Source organism: Mauremys mutica, chromosome 10, assembly GCF_020497125.1.
Source record: "Mauremys mutica isolate MM-2020 ecotype Southern chromosome 10, ASM2049712v1, whole genome shotgun sequence".
Taxonomy (NCBI): Eukaryota; Metazoa; Chordata; order Testudines; family Geoemydidae; genus Mauremys; species Mauremys mutica.
The window spans coordinates 36,046,271-36,066,381 of NC_059081.1; the positions used below are offsets into that span (position 1 = coordinate 36,046,271).

General features: G+C 48.4%; 1 protein-coding gene across 1 annotated transcript in view; it reads left to right on the top strand.

The window, feature by feature from the left end:
• XIRP2 (xin actin binding repeat containing 2) overlaps positions 1 to 20,111 on the top strand; it is a 155,894-nt gene that overhangs the window by 65,916 nt on the left and 69,867 nt on the right. Inside the window, exon 2 of the mRNA XM_045033069.1 lies at positions 19,855 to 20,008. Within this exon, the coding sequence (XP_044889004.1) occupies positions 19,855 to 20,008 (154 nt within the window). The remainder of the gene's footprint in view (positions 1 to 19,854; positions 20,009 to 20,111) is intronic.

The window sequence follows — 20,111 nt, forward strand, 5'->3', positions numbered from 1 at the left end:
AACATGGCTACAACAACACTGCATAGTGCTAGAACAGGGCAATATATTTGCAATAGTGCTGTTTAAATCTTTGTAGTGAAAATGTTTATTAATTTATTAACATTAAAATGTAAAAAGAAAAGATGACAAAACTTGTTTGGTTGAAATGTCAGGCATATTATCTATGAATAAAAGAAAAAGAAAAAAAGAAAATAGTCACTGATATTCCTGGTGATTGTCATCATATTTCAAAGCCTTTATTCTGGCTTTCAATGCTTGTCACACTGCCTTAGGCTGTAATTTTGGAAAGAGCGTCTCTGACATCATTCTGCACTACCAGACGCACTGGTTTCTACCATTTCTACTACTTCTGGAACTGATCCCGAAAGTTCAAATACACCTTTTTTTGTTATAGTGCTGCATTGGGTACACCGGTGCTGCTGTAGTGCTTAGTGAAGACACTAGCTGTGCTGATGGGAGAGCTGCTCCTTCCTTTGACATAGCACTGTCTACACTGAGTGTTAGGTTGGTGTAATTACATTGCTTGGGTGTGCATTTTCCACACCCCTGAGTGACACAGTTATACCAATGTAAGTTTGTAGTATAGACCAGAGCTGAGAGTATAGCTGTTTCTACTTTGGACTTTTTTTGAAAGTTTCTGCTGTTACATACTGGCAGAGCTTTTATTTGGACTTTTAATACTGACTTAGTATGAATTTTGTTAGAATTATATATTGTTTGGTTTATATTTGATTTAAAACAGTGGAGTAGTATTTACTTCTAGAGATTCTTCCATTTTGGGATGCCATTTAAATTTTATCTTAACTGGGCATTATAGTTGATGAGGTGGTTCAATTAAAAAAAAAAGAGCAACTTTCCCATCCCTGGGCCCTGTTTTTCAATTATGTTAGCTCACTCGAGTTAGCTTCACGTGATTGAAAAACCTTGTTAAGACGCATGCTAACACCTCTGAAGCTGGGTGAGTTAGGCTTTGTCTACACTGCAAAGTTTTCTCGACAAAAGGCAGATTTTGTCAACAAAACAGTGGATGCATACACACTGTGTTGCAACTTTTGGTGGCAAAAATGCCCTGTTTTGGCAACAAAATAAAACAACCCCAGTGAGAGAGAGAAGGTTCTTTGTGCAAAATTTTTTGTCAACAAAGTCCAGTGTAGACACCATGCTTGATTTTATCGCTTTAATTGGCCTCCAGGAGGTGTCCCACAATGCCCACCCTGACCCTTCTGGTCAGCACTTTGAACTCCACTGCCCTGCAGCCAGGTAAACAACCATCCGCCCCTCCCCCTGAGAAGCCCAGGGAATTTTTAAAATTCCATTTCCAGTTTGCTAGGCATGGAGAGGTCTCATCACATCTTCCCAGGTGACCAGGGCAGGTTATCACAGCAAACGCTTTCCTGCTTGGACCACCGTGGAGCTGTTGGAGCTGCTCAGTATATGGGGGAGAAGAGGCTGTGCAGTCCCAGCTGCACTTCAGCCATAGGCATTTTGATACCTACGGGCAGATTTCTCGAGGCTTGTGCGAAAAGAGCTATGATCAGGACATGATCATACCATAAGGCAAAGGAGGCAAACTGTTGCTCCAGTGCTGCACCTAAGATCTGCTGGTTCTATAAGGAGCTGGATGCTACCCTCAGTAGTGACCCCACCTACTGCCAAGAGCCCTGTGGATACTTAGGAAAGAGGACCTAACCCAGAGGACAAAGTCATTGATGAAGAGGTGCAGTTAAATGATGATGTGGAGCTCCTGGCGGGGTCGCATGAGGGGCAGGCAGCCAGGAACTGTTCAGCACTCTGGAGGTGTTGAGCCAGTCTCAGCAGTTGCTTTCTGGCGATCAAGAAGCAGGAGAGGAGATGCCAACACTCATCATACTCTGGGTGTTCGCAGAGATGTGTGCTTGCCAATGATCAATGAAAAAGTAATGGTTATGTTACAAAAGCTGTATTTGACTGAAATGTTTCAATGCTGTGCATGAACTTAACAATCATGTATGGTTCCTTCTGCTTCGACAGATGTGGCCTTCAGGAACACCCGCCACACACTGGCCAAGTGTCTGTGCCAAATAAGAAAGTGCCCAAGATGGAGCAAAGAAGACAGGTTCCGGGAGGTAATGCACTTCTCCAATGCGGAGAAAAGGGAACGTAAGGAGTAGATGGAAGCCGAAAGGCAGGACAGAAAAGAAAATCAGGAGTTTGTTAAGGACGCTACTGAGTGGATGATTAAAGTCATGGAGAAGCAAACGCAGATGCTGAAGTCCTTATTAATGCTGCAGACTGAGCAGATCAGTGCACGCCTTCCCCTGCAGCACATTCAGAACTCTTTTCCATGCCCCCAAACTCTACCTGCACTGTCCTTTCCACTTTCTGGGATTTCTCTGTTTCCCGTTCACTCCACCCCCTCAGACAACTTTCAGAATGATAGCTGGACCTACGCACAGCTTTGAAAGTCTGCCCTTCCTGGTACCACCTTTCCCACCAAACATCTTTGTGTGTATGTTGTTTCTTGTGCAATAAAAGCAACGTTTTTGAATAGTAACTCATCTTTATTTGTTTCCTACAAATTGAGATAGCAGGAACTACCAGGACATATACAGGCAGTTTAATCATTTGCTTACTGGAATGTAAGGCCCCAAATGTGGCCATTGCTTCCTTGGAAAACTACATTTAATGTAACATTGCAGCACCAATCACAGAAATATACGTTACTGGTTCTCATTTTCAAAGTGTTGCCTCAAAGCCTCCCTGATTTGAATTGCCCCCCTCTGAGCCCCTCTGATAGCTCTGGTATCTGGCTGCTCAAAATCAGCAGCCAAGCGGTCTGCCTCAACACTCCAGCCTTGAGCAAATCTTTCACCCTTAGCTTCACAAAGATTATGCAATGTACATAATGGGAATATTATCCTCACTGAGGTCTAACCTGCAATAAAGGCATCACCAGCGCACCTTTAATCTGCCAAAGGCACATTCCACTGTCATCTGGCACCTGCTCAGCCTGTTGAATCGCTCCTTACTGCTGTCCAAGTGTCCTGTGTAAGGTAAGGGGTAAACCGGGTCTCCTAGGATCACTATGGGCATTTCAACATCCCCCACTGTAATCTTCTGGTCTGGAAAGAAAGTCCCCACTTGTAGCTTTCTATACAAGCTGATGTACCTGAAGATGCATGTGTCATGCACCTTCCCAGACCACCTCGCGTTGATGTGCGTGAAATGCCCATGGTGATCCACAAGCGCCTGCAACACCATGGAGAAGTACCCCTTCCTATTGATGTACTCCATCAAGGGGGTCCAGTGCCAACATTGGAACACGTGTGCCATCTATCACCCCTCCACAGTTAGGGAAACTCTTTCTGCAAAGTCATCCACTACTTCACGCACATTTCCCAGAGTCACGGTCCTTCGTAGCAGGATGTGATTAACTGCCCTGCACGCTTGCATTAATGCAGCCACAGTGGTCGACTTCCTGACTCCAAATTGATTCCCGAACGACCAGTAGCAGTCCGGAGTCACCAGCTTCCACACTACTGATAGGGCAGCTCTCATTCTGCTATCCTTGTGCCACAGTGCTGGGGCGAGCTCCGCACACAGTTCCAGGAAGCTGGCTTTCCGCATCCAAAAGTTCTGTAGCCACTGCTCATCACGCCTCCATGACAATATGATCCTACCATTCAGTGCTTGTTTCCTGAGCCAAAAAGCGATGGTCCCACCCTCGGCAGCTGTTCTGTGAATGCCAAAAGCAATCTAAAGTTGCTCCTATCCATATCATACAGCATGTCAAGCAACTGGGAGGTTTCTTCAGTTAGGAACTTTGCAATTAACTGCACTGCCATCCATGATGACAGTTATCAGAGCATAGGAGAGCAGTGCAGGATCCATCCCTTCTAACGAAGATGCTGGGGTGCACAGCAAACAAGGGATGTTGAAAAATGCCACGAAAGAAAGCTGGAAGCCCATGGAATGCTGGGACAGAAATCAATGCATCATGGAACATTGAATCCTGTCCCAAGATGCGCCGTGATCTGCTCCGCCTTCCCACAAAACCTAGCGTCAGAAGGTGTCAAGCTGGACTGTGCAATAGGTACCCACAGTGCACTGCTCACACTGTCGATGCAAGTGCTCCAAGTGTGGACACACATTGCTGACAGAGGGAGTGAGTGTGAACACGCAATACCGATTTTTATTATAGCGCTTTTGAGTCTCAACATAACTTTTGTTGACAAAACTTCATAGTGTAGACAAGGCCTTAGCTGTATTGTTGCTTGGCTTCTCTCCAATATGATTGAACAACACATTCTTTTTGCCCATCAAAATTTATCTCTAGAGATGATCCCTCCAGGTCATGGTTTAGGCTCATTTCCATATAGTGTGAGGGAGTTTGCACTGATGCTGCACGTGCTACATGTTTTGTGTATAAAAAGAGGAATGCACTGTCCAAAGTTGTTGATCCAGCAGCAGCACAAAACTCATTATCCAACAGCATCTAACTGCTGTGCTGTTGGAGATTAGCATGTTGTAATCAGCTGGCTACAGAGGTTATGCATTTATACTGAATGGAATCTAAATTGTCAAACTATGTCATTGGCCCCATACTGCTAACAAAGGAGAATTCTCCTTTAGCTCAGGTAGTTGGGGTCTTTGCATTTGAAACAGCAAGACCTGGGGCCCATCCTTAATGTCACAGTGAAGTTCCATATGGCAGTGGGGTATGGTAAATAAATGGGAGTTTTGCCAATTAAGGGCAGGTACCTACCTGAGTTACATTGAAATCAATAGGTTTAGTGTGTGTTTGAAGGCAGAATTTGGCCCCAATGTGTCTTTACAATGAACAGCCCCATTCTGACTTGGCAATTGCTCTCATTTTTCTCAAAGTGACTCTCTAGACTAATTTGGATGGTATTTTTCAGGGGCCCCAGACTGTTGCTGTCTGCATCCATCAACTTCTCACAACCTCTAAATTACCATATAGGCAATCATTAATTGCTGAAAAGGTAGATGTCTCTGGGAACCAGGTCTGAGGACAAGCTCCAAGAAGCCACTGTGTTTTAAAAAAGCCTCCTGAGCAATTTTGGCTCAATGAAATGGTGCATTGCAGAAAATCAACTGCAAATGCTGGGGTTTGCCTCTGTTTTTCCTTATTAGATTCAGAGTTTATGCAGCAGGTGTTATTAGCACTCCTCTGTAATAGACCGTTTAGGGGGCTTGCAGTCAGTCTTAATAATGCCCTCAGCATTCCAGCAGATGGTTGACATGATTCTGTGCAGTCACTGCTTTATAAATTGCACTGGGATGAATTTCCATCATATTTTTATTAACGAACGTGAAACACATCAGAAGCTGGCTTTTATCATGTTGACATTTCCAGGCTTCAGGTATGTTTTTTCAAACAGGCCAGTGTTAATGTCTTTCTGCTGGTTTTTTGTTTTGTTTTTACACATTTCACTAAGGTTGGTGGTATTTTCAGGTTGTCCAGCTCCAGAGTTAACTTCAAATCACTCTTATACATTCTTCAATTCAGCATTCTGTTGCTTTGAATTAAAATGTGAAGTGCCAGAGCCAGCCTGATCAGTGGTGGTTGTAGAAAGCCTCCTTACTCAAAAATGAAATGACTGCAGAATGCTTTCTATCAGCAAAACCTAAAGGTATGACATAAACCCAACTCTTAACCTGACATGCCCCAAATATATTGAGACCCATCAATCCTTATTTAAACATCCAGAAGGATGACAGAAGGACAAGAAGAGGCAGTGTCATAACTGAAGTAAGGTTAAGAATGTACTGAAAATATCTTGTAAATAAAGAGTGAGGCAGTGAAATGTTACGACCAGGAAAACTTTCACTCTATGTTATGGTCCTATTTCTACCCCCAGGGATATTTGAAAGCCTATTATATAGTTCAATGTATACACTTAATTAGTGTAGGGATTTCTAATCTAGATTTCTTAAAATGGACTTAACATGTGTGATATTAGTGAATTTAGGAGGTAACAGTCCAGAAAAGTACTTTAAGCATGTACATAACTTTAAGTATGTTCACATCACATTCACTTCAGTAATACTCCTTGTGTGCTTAAAATTACACACACAATTAAGAGCTTGCTGGATCAAGGCCTTGCATATTTGTTTAAGCAACCAATCAGATTTTCAAACATTCAACCATACTGTCTCCTTCTTGTTTTTGCATCTCCTTCCTTCCTCATTTATCCATCTATTATTCCCCCTTTTTGATTAGTCTTTTTTGCTCTCTCATTGAATATATGCTCATACATACTCTTATTGACACATTAAGCCACACCTCACTGTGGGAGTGGAAGCAGTCCAATCTCCAGAATGGGAACTCCAGAAGCTATTAAGTTTCATGCAAGCACAAGAACTCCTGCAGGGCAGGGAGACAGTGTTGCAAACTTTGTGGACATTTGGTGTTTTTCTTATAACACCAGCTGCTGGAATCCATTTAGTACCTGAGAATCTCACCTTTCTTTAAAAAAAAAAAAGTTTCTAGCCTTGTGACTATGGAGAAAAGCCTGAAAATGTGAACCCTAAAAATTCCAATACCAGAAAACAAATAAAAAGACCACCACATTTATTATTTTTAAATCCCATGATTTTCAAGTCAGTGTCATGATTTTGGGGGGCCAGACTCCTGATTTTTGAATGCTTGGGGTGGGCAATACTGGGGACAGCCAATTATATATCCCAATGTATCACTTTTGGAAAGGGTGCAGCATGGTGGGGTGTGCCATGGTCCTCCCACCACAGGATCCTAGTATTACCAATGTGTTAGGCAGGAGCAATTATTAACACTCAGGGAGTAAAAGCGTTATAGTTGTTCATTGTCCCTGCACAAGGGTGTCAGGGGAGTGAGGTTCTTTATTGTTACAGTGAAGAAGCTACAGAGCGAAAAGTTCTTGGATTTTGTAGCTGTAAATGAAGGGTACCATGACACAGTTGTGTGCTTTGAGCATTATATAAACTACCGTAGGCTTTCTTAATTGTATTTAGAATGAAATCCCCACATTTTGCATTTCCAAAGTTTTACAGAAACCCTTTTGTGAGCTTGTAACCACTCCAGTGCTACAATGCAACTCAAAATAATGGTCTTCCTATACAGAACAGAATGCATAGGATAAGGCATATCTAACTAGGATATCAAACAGGATAAGGCATATCTAACTAGGATTTTTTTAAAATTTACATATTTATTTGTGCTGGAAAGGCCTCTAATGCTTCTATTTATTAGTGTCACTGCTGATGGTCATCTCTGGAGATGTCTTTTTGGTTTAAGCTCTAAATCCTGAGGGCAGTAGGGCAGGTCTGTAGACTTTTTCAGAAGTATCTTCAACAGTATCTTCAAAGTCAATTAAAAAGATTAAATGTTTTGTACATTAAGAACTGTACCTTACAGTCTAATCAATATGGTGACATCACATCTTCCCTTCTCTCCTGATCTAAGATAATTCAGTGTATTCAGGAAAGACAGTAGTAATTTGGTAAATAGTTCTGTTCTATTTAAAGCTTCTTGTATTCTGGTTTACTGACCTTTAGATTAGCACAAGACTAGATAGTCAACAAAAAATCCACTATATAAATGAAAATGTAGTCACTGAGTAGGCTAATAAAATGGGAAACGTTATCTTTTAAATATTCTGAATATGATGACTATATATCTTTGAAATTTGGCATTCAGATGCTTTATTCTTTAAAGCAGTCAGAGGATACTGAATATATGTTAGCAGTAGCCTTGGAAGGATTAGATTATTAATTGGTAAATGCTGGTGAACATTTATTTCACTGTACATGCACTAACTGATGAAAAGTAGTTCCATCAATAATAATCCAAAATTTACAGATAGGCAAAGTAAGAAAAATGCTGCTTGAGAACTTATTAGCGTCCCACCATAATGTATATGAAAGGGTTTGTGTAACAGGCGGGTCCGGGGCTCAACCCTCTGAGGGGAGGAGGGGAGCCACACCGGCCCGCTGGTCTCACAGGGGGTGCTCTGTCCTGTCCCTTTAAGGCGAGGTAAATGAAGACAGAGTCAGTTGGGGCTCAGTCCTTTTGCTGTCAGGCTGAGCTATAAGCAGTACTAAGGGTCTGGCAAAGGCCCAGGCCCTCTGGATCAGGGGCTGGGCGACAAACAGTATAAGGGCAGGCCTCTTGTGGCAGGCTGCCAGTAGCAAACAATACAGGGGTTCAGGCCTCTTGTAGCAGGCTGAGCCAGTAGCAAACAGTATAGGGGCTCAGGCCTCTTGTAGCAGGCTGAGCTAGTAGCAAACAGTATAGGGGCTCAGGCCTCTTGTAGCAGGCCGAGCCAGTAGCAAACAGTACAGGGGCTCAGGCCTCTTGTAGCAGGCTGAGCTAGTAGCAAACAGTATAAGGGCTCAGGCCTCTTGTAGCAGGCCGAGCCAGTAGCAAACAGCACAGGGGCTCAGGCCTCTTGTAGCAGGCTGAGCTAGTAGCAAACAGTATAAGGGCTCAGGCCTCTTGTGGCAGGCTGAGCCAGTAGCAAACAGTATAGGGGCTCAGGCCTCTTGTAGCAGGCTGAGCTAGTAGCAAACAGTATAAGGGCTCAGGCCTCTTGTAGCAGGCCGAGCCAGTAGCAAACAGTACAGGGGCTCAGGCCTCTTGTAGCAGGCTGAGCTAGTAGCAAACAGTATAAGGGCTCAGGCCTCTTGTAGCAGGCCGAGCTAGTAGCAAACAGTACAGGGGCTCAGGCCTCTTGTAGCAGGCTGAGCTAGTAGCAAACAGTATAAGGGCTCAGGCCTCTTGTGGCAGGCCGAGCTAGTAGCAAACAGTACAGGGGCTCAGGCCTCTTGTAGCAGGCTGAGCTAGTAGCAAACAGTATAAGGGCTCAGGCCTCTTGTGGCAGGCTGAGCCAGTAGCAAACAGTACAGGGGCTCAGGCCTCTTGTAGCAGGCCGAGCCAGTAGGTAGAGGGGGACGGCTGCCACCCGTGAGTGGGGTGGCAGGGGGGACACAGGCCCACCCACTCCACTGTGTCCCAGCCCGGGGCCCTAGACAGCGGTCGTCACCGCTGACGGTCAGTGGGGATCCTGACCGCAACACACTGACATAGGCTCGGTCTGGTCAGCAGCCTGACTGAGGTCGGCTGCCCCCGGGCCACTTCCACTATCCCCCTCTGGTCCTACCTGACCCACGGCGTCGGGTTCCGGGAAGTCCCACTGCATTGGTTGCTCAACCCCCGGGCTGGGGGGTAGATCGGGTAGGTCCTCGGGGAAAGCTGGCCAACTCGGATCCGGGGGTTCCTCCGGATAGCAGCACGGCGATGGGGAGTTTCCTAGCGGCTCCTCATCATAGGTAGCACGGGGAAGCTCCGGCGGGTCTTCCCAGTAGCGGGTCTGGGGTGTCTCCGGCCAGTCCAGGCAAGGGCCCGAGGCTCCAGCGACTTCCCCGTCAGGAGCTCCCTCAGGCAGGTCTGCTCCCTGGGGTGGTTGGGGCCTGACTGAGCTGGCTGGGCTGGCTTTTATTCTTCCGGGTCGCCGCCTGACCCGCTGAGGGGCGGGCTTACTACTCCGTAGCCCCGCCCCTTCCTGTGTCCGGGGCTCAACCCTCCCCGGGGAGGAGGGGAGCCACACCGGCCCGCTACATTCCCCCCCCCTCAAGCCTGGCTCCCATACCTTGGGGCCAGGTCCTTCCATCTCCTCAAGGCGGGACAGGAAGTCAGCATTCGCGTGGTCCTTGCCCGCCCGATGCCGGATGGTAAAGGCATAGGGCTGTAGGGCTAGGTACCACCGCATGATCCGGGGGTTGTTATCCTTCATCCTCATCAACCATTGGAGGGGTGCATGGTCCGTGACGAGGGTGAAGGGGGCACCTAGGAGGAAGAATCGGAGGGCATCACAGGCCCACTTCACCGCTAGGGCTTCTTTCTCGATCACGGAATAGTTTCGCTCGCGGGGGAATAGTTTCCGGCTGAGGTATATTACTGGATGGTCCCCCCCCCTCCGCTTCTTGCGACAGGACCGCCCCTACGCCGGTCTTAGACGCGTCTGTCTGTAAAATAAACGGCTTGTCGAAGTCCGGGCTGTACAGGACTGGTTCCTGGCAAAGGCGGTCCTTCAGGGTCTGGAAGGCCACCTCACACTCGGCCGTCCAGCGCACCTGTCGGGGGCTATTTTTCGTGAGGAGCTCAGTTAGGGGTGCGGCAATTGATGCGAATTGCGGAATAAACCTCCGATAATACCCGGCGAGCCCCAGGAACTGCCGCACTTGGCGTTTCGTCGTGGGTGTGGGACAGTCCGCAAGGGCCTGTACCTTGCCTACCAGGGGTCTGATTCGACCTCCTCCCACCGTGTAGCCAAGATAGGTGGTCTCCTGCCATGCGATCCTACATTTCTTAGGGTTGGCGGTCAACCCTGCCTCTCGCAAGGTCCGTAGGACCGTGGCGACCCGGTTGAGGTGATCTTCCCAGTGGCGGCTGTAGATTACCACGTCATCCAAGTAGGCGGCCGCATACTCCTGGTGGGGCCGCAAGAGGTGGTCCATCAACCGCTGGAAGGTAGCAGGGGCCCCATGGAGGCCGAACGGCATTCGATTAAATTGATAAAGGCCTGAGGGGGTAGCAAAGGCCGTTTTCTCTTTGGACGCTTCGTCGAGTGGGATCTGCCAATATCCTTTGCTCAGGTCCAGGGTGGTAATAAATTGGGCTTCCCCCAGGCGGCCCAGGAGTTCGTCCACCCTGGGCATCGGATAGGCGTCAAACCGCGAGATGGCGTTTACCCGACGGAAGTCTATACAAAATCGGCGCGTACCGTCCGGTTTGGGGACCAGCACCACCGGACTGCGCCATTCACTGCAGGAAGGCTCGATGACCCCCAAGGCCAACATGGTTTGGACCTCTTCTTCTACCTCCTGCCGCATCCGGTATGGCAAAGGCCGGGTGGGTTCCCTGATCGTTTTCCCTGGCTCGGTCAGAATCGTGTGACAGGCCTGGGTTGTATACCCCGGGACTGCCGTGAAGGTTTTTTGGAAAGCCTGCAGGAGACATGTAGCCTGCTTACGCTGCTCTGCCGTGAGCGAGGGGCCTATCGGGGGTTCCTCCACACCCCTTGTCTCGGCCGTGTCGGGGCCCAGTTCGGGCTCAGGCGGGCAAGGGTCGATCAGTAGGCCCTCTCGGTCACACCATGGCTTCAGCAGGTTGATGTGGTAGACCTGGAGCTTCTTCCGTCGGTCGGGTTGGCGGATTTCGTATGTCACGGGTCCCACTTGCCGCACCACCTCATAGGGCCCCTGCCAGCGGGCCAACAGCTTCGACTCGCTGGAGGGTAGAAGCAGTAGGACCCGGTCCCCAGGAGCGAACCTCCGGGCCCGTGTCTCTTGGTTATAGTTCCTCTCCTGTTTCGCCTGGGCTGCCCGCAAATTCTCCCGTGCTAACGTCCCGGCCTGCGTTAAGTACCCCCGTAACTGGAGGACGTACTGGAGGAGGCCCTGAGTTGGGGAGGCCGACTCCTCCCATGTTTCCCGCATCAAATCCAGCAGTCCGCGGGGCCTCCGCCCGTACAACAATTCAAAAGGGGAGAACTTGGTCGACGCTTGCGGCACCTCCCGGATGGCCAACAGCAGGGGCGGTAGGAACTGGTCCCAGTGTCGCAGTTCCCCGGGGGGGAATTTTTTTAGCATGTCCTTAAGGGTGCGGTTAAACCGCTCTACCAACCCGTCGGTCTGCGGGTGGTATACAGACGTATGCAGCTGTTTCACCCCCAGGAGTTTGCAGACCTGTTGGAGCAGCCGGGACGTGAAGTTAGTGCCCTGATCCGTTAGGATCTCCCTAGGCAACCCTACCCGGGAAAATATCTTCATCAGTTCCCCCGCAATGGTCCGGGCAGTGATGCTCCGCAGGGGAACGGCCTCGGGGAAGCGGGAAGCGTAGTCCACGAGGACGAGGACATACTGGAAGCCGGCCGTGCTTCGGGGAAGCGGACCTATCAGGTCCATGGCGACCCGCTCAAAGGGGGTCTCAACGACTGGCATAGGGACTAAGGGGGCCTTGGGTACCCGAGGCGGTGCGGCCAGCTGACACTCGGGGCAGGAGGTACAATATTGCTTCACCTCTTGATGGATACCGGGCCAAAAAAACCGTGCCAGGATTCGGGCAAGGGTCTTTTCTTGCCCCAGATGCCCGGCAGCGGGCACATCGTGGGCCAACTGCATCACGGCCCTGCGGTGACAACGGGGTACCAGCAATTGCGTCACAGGTTCCCGGGTGCGCGGGTCTCGGTCGATGCGGTAGAGCCGATCCCGTCGCAACTCGAAATGGGGCCACTGCGTGGCCCGACGAGAGTCCACTATGGAGCCGTCGACGGCCGCAAGTTGGTCGTAGGCCCGGCTAAGTGTCGGGTCCGACCGTTGGTCGCGGCAAAAGTCCGTATCGAAGCGAGGTTCTGTGGGAGCTGGCCCCGGCGGCCCCTGACCTTCTTGGTCTTCTCCCTCACTCTCCTCATCAGTCTGCCCCGCCTCAGGCGGAGGTCCCCGGGGTTCAGCAGCCAACCCCGGCGTTGCCCGGAGGACCTCTTCAAATGAGGGCCAATCTCGCCCCAGAATCACCGGATAGGCCAGGCCGGGTGCCAGGCCGACGACTACCCGCCGGGTAATGCCTCCCACCGTTAGCTGGGCCCAGGCACTCGGGTAAGGTCGGACATCCCCATGGATGCACTGCAATTGTATCGGCGTCAGACGGGGGTCGGCCGGTGGTCCCAGAGTTTGGCGGACCAAGGTCTGGCCGCACCCTGAATCGATCAGGGCCTGTGTGGTCTGGTTCTCAACCGTCACCGGGATTATCAGCTTGGGGGCCTCCGCCCGGCGGGCCCGGCCGGCCCCTACGTAAACCTGCCCGAAACTGCAATCCATCTCGGGACAGTCTCGTTGTACGTGGCCTGCTTTCCCACATCTAAAGCATGGACCGAGCTCAGGGCGTCCACTCCGGGGAAGGCTTGTTCTGGTACTTCGGGGGGGGCTCCGCCGGACCTTGGGCACTCCCTGGGGAAGGCTGGGGTAGTCAGCCGGGGAGCTGCTTCCCAGCGTGGAGTCGGGGTTTCCTGTCGGGGTCCCGGCCCGTGGTCTGGGCCTCGTGGGTGGGGCATGTTCGACGCCCTTTTCTCATCCCGGGGTCGTTCGGGACCCGAGGTAGGTGGCCGGAAGGTGGGCCCTATCGAGGCTTCAGCCGCCAGGAAACCCTCCATGAGCGCGACGGCGTCTGCTAAGGTCGTCGGTCGGTGGCGGAGTACCCAGGCCCGGCCTTTGGCCGGCAGGGTGTGAACAAACTGCTCCAACACCACCTGCTCGGTGACCTCCTCTGCCGTCCTGACGTCTGGCTGCAGCCACCTACGGCAGGCCTCCTTCAGGGTCTGGGCCACCATCCGGGGACGGGCTCCCGCCGGGTAGGTATGTCGCCTGAACCGCTGCCTAAACGTCTCCGGGCTAATGTCCAAAGCGTCGAGGACTGCAGCCTTCACGCGGTCGTAGTCGCGGGCTTCTTCGGTCGCCAGCCCCCGGTAGGCTGCTTGGGCCGTCCCGGTCAAATAGGGGGCCAGCAAGGTGGCCCACTGGTCTCTTGCCCATCCCGCCACGAGGGCCACCCGCTCAAAAGTGACCAAGAAGGCCTCCGGGTCGTCCTCTGGGCCCATCTTGGTCAGACGCAGGGGGGTCGCCAGACGCGGACCCCCCCCCGTGCCCTCCCCCGCGGGCCATTCAGCGGGGCGGGGGGCGGGCCCGAGGAGGTGCTGCAGCTGGGTCCCAAGCTGCTGCACCAGCTGCTGTTGCTGCTCTAGCTGAGCTACCTGTTGCTGTTGCTGCTGCTGCAGCTGGGCCGCGTCTCGCTCCCGCTGCTGTTCCAGCTGGGCGGCATGCTGCTGCTGCTGCTGCAGGAGCTGAGCTGCCTGTTGCCGCTCCTGGCTTTCCACCAGCAGCTGGAACAGCCGGTCAGTCTCCATCTTCCTGGCTAAGAGGGGCGGTCCGCCGCCCTCTCACCGGCCCCTTCTCACAGGGGCAAGGGATCTAAAGGTCCCTGGTCAGGTGCCACTTGTAACAGGCGGGTCCGGGGCTCAACCCTCTGAGGGGAGGAGGGGAGCCACACCGGCCCGCTGGTCTCACAGGGGGTGCTCTGTCCTGTCCCTTTAAGGCGAGGTAAATGAAGACAGAGTCAGTTGGGGCTCAGTCCTTTTGCTGTCAGGCTGAGCTATAAGCAGTACTAACGGTCTGGCAAAGGCCCAGGCCCTCTGGATCAGGGGCTGGGCGACAAACAGTATAAGGGCAGGCCTCTTGTGGCAGGCTGCCAGTAGCAAACAATACAGGGGTTCAGGCCTCTTGTAGCAGGCTGAGCCAGTAGCAAACAGTATAGGGGCTCAGGCCTCTTGTAGCAGGCTGAGCTAGTAGCAAACAGTATAAGGGCTCAGGCCTCTTGTAGCAGGCCGAGCCAGTAGCAAACAGCACAGGGGCTCAGGCCTCTTGTAGCAGGCTGAGCTAGTAGCAAACAGTATAAGGGCTCAGGCCTCTTGTGGCAGGCTGAGCCAGTAGCAAACAGTATAGGGGCTCAGGCCTCTTGTAGCAGGCTGAGCTAGTAGCAAACAGTATAAGGGCTCAGGCCTCTTGTAGCAGGCCGAGCCAGTAGCAAACAGTACAGGGGCTCAGGCCTCTTGTAGCAGGCTGAGCTAGTAGCAAACAGTATAAGGGCTCAGGCCTCTTGTAGCAGGCCGAACTAGTAGCAAACAGTACAGGGGCTCAGGCCTCTTGTAGCAGGCTGAGCTAGTAGCAAACAGTATAAGGGCTCAGGCCTCTTGTGGCAGGCTGAGCCAGTAGCAAACAGTACAGGGGCTCAGGCCTCTTGTAGCAGGCCGAGCCAGTAGGTAGAGGGGGACGGCTGCCACCCGTGAGTGGGGTGGCAGGGGGGACACAGGCCCACCCACTCCACTGTGTCCCAGCCCGGGGCCCTAGACAGCGGTCGTCACCGCTGACGGTCAGTGGGGATCCTGACCGCAACACACTGACATAGGCTCGGTCTGGTCAGCAGCCTGACTGAGGTCGGCTGCCCCCGGGCCACTTCCACTATCCCCCTCTGGTCCTACCTGACCCACGGCGTCGGGTTCCGGGAAGTCCCACTGCATTGGTTGCTCAACCCCCGGGCTGGGGGGTAGATCGGGTAGGTCCTCGGGGAAAGCTGGCCAACTCGGATCCGGGGGTTCCTCCGGATAGCAGCACGGCGATGGGGAGTTTCCTAGCGGCTCCTCATCATAGGTAGCACGGGGAAGCTCCGGCGGGTCTTCCCAGTAGCGGGTCTGGGGTGTCTCCGGCCAGTCCAGGCAAGGGCCCGAGGCTCCAGCGACTTCCCCGTCAGGAGCTCCCTCAGGCAGGTCTGCTCCCTGGGGTGGTTGGGGCCTGACTGAGCTGGCTGGGCTGGCTTTTATTCTTCCGGGTCGCCGCCTGACCCGCTGAGGGGCGGGCTTACTACTCCGTAGCCCCGCCCCTTCCTGTGTCCGGGGCTCAACCCTCCCCGGGGAGGAGGGGAGCCACACCGGCCCGCTACAGTTTGTAATGCTGGTGTTAGTGGAGCTGGAGCAGGAGCTCCATTGAGGTACTTTTAACTTTTTGTTCTCAATATCTACTGTCATTAAATAATTTTTGGAGAGGGTCAGACATAATTTCCCACAACTGTGAAAATCTAAATCAGTGAAAATTGAAAAAAATGCTTAAAAATAAACATTGATATTATCCATCAAAATTATTTTTAAAAAAATCAAATTCTGCCAAGTCTAGTTATCAGAAAGTAACTGTGATATCATGGCTGCTCTGTACATCTGCACCTCGGTGTTCTGTCCTAGCTAGCGAGCTAGCTCTCAACAAATTGTGGTCCAAAAAGTGGAACAGAGTCAGCTTATTTGCACAGTCATTGTTCCACGTAAGCAGCTGCCCCATTAAAAGATAACATTTTGCACAGACACATACACAGAATTACAATTAGCTTAACATAAAATAAAGCAACACACTAAATAACAAAGAATAAAAAATGATACTCCCTGAATTTTATCTTTATTTCTTTCACTTTTAATTTTTACTTGGGAACTTTTGTAAGAATTACATACCTATTTAGCACTTAATTAAGCACCACTTGGCACTAGCCCAGTGCTCTCTCATTAAGGGGAATTTATGCTAATTCTATCCTAATTAAGCAGCTGTCTTTACTAGTCACTGTCATTAGACTAATGAGTTATCTGGGGAGACATCCCAATAAAGCAGCCCTCCTGGTTAAGATTGTCCCGATTAAAAGGAGTTTATGGTAACTGTAATATATTTCAGTAACTTTCCACACAACAGTAAATAATGTGTTCTCTCAGGGTCATAGCCAGGTTCCAGCACCTCAGCTACTTTCTGGAGAAATGTGCAATGGGGAAGAGGGAGGAATCCTCCCCAGCTAAGAAGCGGCACTGCAGCTGTTTTACAGAGGCAACTTGCGAAATTGGACTTAAGAGAGTGCCCTTATGTGGCCTCTCTGTGGAAGGTAGAGGGAATAAGAGGAGCTGGGCATTGTCAGATAACTGGCATACTGCTACATAAGAGGCTTCTCTAAAGCACTTCCTCTGCCTGAAATCTGGTCCTCACTGTACACTGGAATCATACCAATTTCACTGCACAGTGTCCCTCCATTGAGGAAGAGGTGGGAACTTGGTTTGCCTGGTAGGGGCCTTACAGAAAATATGGCTGTGGATAATTAATTGTGCAATGTAATGACAAAATATAAAATCAACTATGAAGATGAGGAGAAGTCAGTTTGAACATCTGATGGAGAAATAATACTGCACCACAGTTTAATTATATTTTACAAACGGTTCCATTAATAATCCCCCAAAATGTCTGTGCAACAGTAGAGAAAACATATCTGCATTTATTCGGCAACATTCCCTGCTCCCTACACACACACACACAAATCACAAGATTGAAATTAACAAAACAATTTGCAACAGTAAACACAGGTCTCAAACTACTTAGGTTGAAATTGTACTAAATTGCATTCAATCTGCCATAACTAAATACTCTGTGGAGCTAGGATAGCAAATTCCTGTCATGGTATAAAATAGGAAAAGAACTAAAACTATTAATACAGGGGACTAGTTATTGAAGTCTTTAAAAGTAAAAAACACTGAATCCAAGAATATTGCAATCTTGAAAAATAAAGACTGAAGCTCACTGCAAAGCAAAGTCTGAGATTCAAAGAAGCTTACACATGGGGACAAGGAAATGTTACAATAGGATAAATGGATTCTAGGTAGAAACCTCGGATTTTCAGCCTTATTTGACAAAGGTGCTTTTCTGAACATCTAGGAACAACAAAACAAAATTAGGTGGCACACAGATGAAAATTGGAACAAATTCTTGGAAACAAGCTACTTTATAAGTTAATGAAGTTTAAAAGGTATGGCCATTAGGGATTCTCCATTGCTACTTATAGGGTCAGTTCAAACTGGTTGAAATATTTTAATACAAGTCTTCTTTTCATTACAATTGTTTTAAGAGTGGATTTAGTCTGCTACTAATAATATAACAATGAAATACTTCAGGGCCCTGTTGAAGAAAATGAACAAGTCTTTAGCAAATTACAGGATCTTATTCTGTTCTTGAAAGATGTACAGTATTTTCTTTCCAAATAAGGAAAATCAACTGTGCAAATGTACGACATACAGTAGCAGTAAATACCTTCATCTCATCAGGGATTACATTGCAGGTTTTCAGATCAATCAACTCCAGTTCTCTTTTAGGTTCAAAGGTGAATCAAATGAAAATAGAGTCTAAGGGCCTGATTCTCATTTACACTAAAGCCACAGTACCTCACTTTGGCAATTAAAGGGTCCTTAAGGTGTGTGTATAAATGTAATTTACACCCATTTTAAGTCTCCTTTGCATTGCTGAAGGGTTGTGAAGCAATCTTGGCATACTTGAGAATCAGGCCCTAAAAGAACAAGGGACAGCAAGGCATATTGATAGACTAACCTGACTTGATAAAACCACTAGGACTTCCAAAGCTACCAACAGGAGTTTGCTAAGGACCTAAATACCACCAGTGGATGGATTCTTCACGAACTTGGCTTTTTGCTTAAGAAAATAATTGTATGGGTAAGCTCAAAATTCTTATGTGAACTTGGTTAGTAGAGTTCCTGCTCCATTGCTACCCACCCTCCTAGCAGATTAGTTAGCATGACCCTCATAGATGCCAAAATTCATATGATTGTTAAGTGCTTCTCATCCCCCAGCATGACCAGACAGCAAGTGTGAAAAATCGGGATGGGGGGTAATAGGCGCCAATATAAGACAAATCCCCGAATATTGGGACTGTCCCTATAAAATCGGGACATCTGGCCACCTTACTCCTCCCCTCCTCCAACATTTCCACTTTATTAGGTCTTAATGGGTTGGTTCTAAGATAGGTCTCAACCAGGCCTGCATTTTCAGAGGAGCAATTTTGTTTCTGTTGACAACTGTGTCCATAATTTTGTACCTAGAGTTCGTTCCGGATACAAAAATGGAGGCTCTGTCTGAAAATCAGGCACCACATCTTTTGAACCCCGCTTTGCAATATACAAGGTTTTATATGTGTATATGTTTCACCCTATAATTTGTCATTTATTGTTCTGTAAACATTCTTGGATAATAAAGTAATACTGCAAAGAGTAGAAGGTACCAGAAACAAATTTTATTTCTGTATATGTTGTGATTAAATATATTCAAATATTTCACAACACTGAAAAAATGTTGAGTAATTCTTGCTCTAATTTACATTCTTGTCACAAAATTTGCCAAATAGCCATTTATCAAAAGAGCTTTGTCTTTTAAGATGACAGATATGAGAAAATATAATATGGAAAAGTTATATACTATCGTAAGTGTGTTTGAAAAGATATGAGCTGTTATATTCCATTTTCACATAGCTCGAGTTACAGTATATTTAAAAAGCAATAAATGTCACAAGTGACTTGTTTGTCATGTCTCTGCTTTATAGTTGTTTGGAAAATGTACCCTCTTTATACACAGACTAGGAAAATGCTCTCAGTTTACAGGGATCTTTCAGCCGATTCCCTTGAAATATGAAGTAAATTTTTACTCATTTAATTTAAAGGCTTTGTCCAAAGCTTTAGATCCACTGTGTCCAAGATAGGGAACGGGTTTGTACTAAATGGCACATCACGTGGGGGAACAAACAGTATGCCAAAGCATCCAAACTGGTGACACTGTAGTTTTGGTTTAGAAACTATTTACTCATTTTGTTTCAAAGTACTGTAGACTTTTTTTGTGGTGATAACTGTATTAACTAAAAAGATGGAACCGTGGTCCATTGTGATTAATAAAATCCAATTGAAATATCATAACGGTTAATATTATATTAAAAATCAAATTGTTGACTAATACACACACTCTGTAAGTCTGCTCTGAATCATCTTTTAATGTTTATATAAGTTATATACCAGTTAATGAAATTCTCTTTGTCCACTTTACTTTGAACAAATATACATCTTATGTGAGCAAGTGATGTCTTTTATTGTGACACTTATAACCGCAGTTTCTCTTTCTTGGGGAGGAGGGGGTGTGGGGGAACCATGAAAGAAATGCCAAATGAGAACGGCAAGCTATTGCCAGGCATCATCGTTGAAATGTAAACTAAGCAGCAGCCATGCATTTGTAGCTCTCTGCAAAGTTATAAGAGATTTACCCTGTAGCATATTGGAAAACATCACTCATGTAATGGAATCCCTTTGCCCCCACCCCCCACACTCCGCCTCCTCACACCCTCCTCCCCCAGAAACCCACATCTGTTTCCTACTGATAGCTTTTAACACACATCCCCATAATGTCTTCTAACAGGAAGTAGAAATTGAGAGAAGTTTGCATTCACCAACATTTAAGAATCAGCCTGGGAGCCATTCCATCATTTCTGTGAAAGATTCAGATGCGAAAGGTGGGAAAACATTTTCTGACAAGATGTCATCTGAAAATGGTCAGAACAACAGCTCTGAAGGTTAGCATAACACTTTGATCTGATTTCTTGCTTTTGTACCTTGTACAGAACAAGTAAGATAAAGAGTGAATGTGTGTGTGTGTGTGTGTGTGTGTGTTTTAAA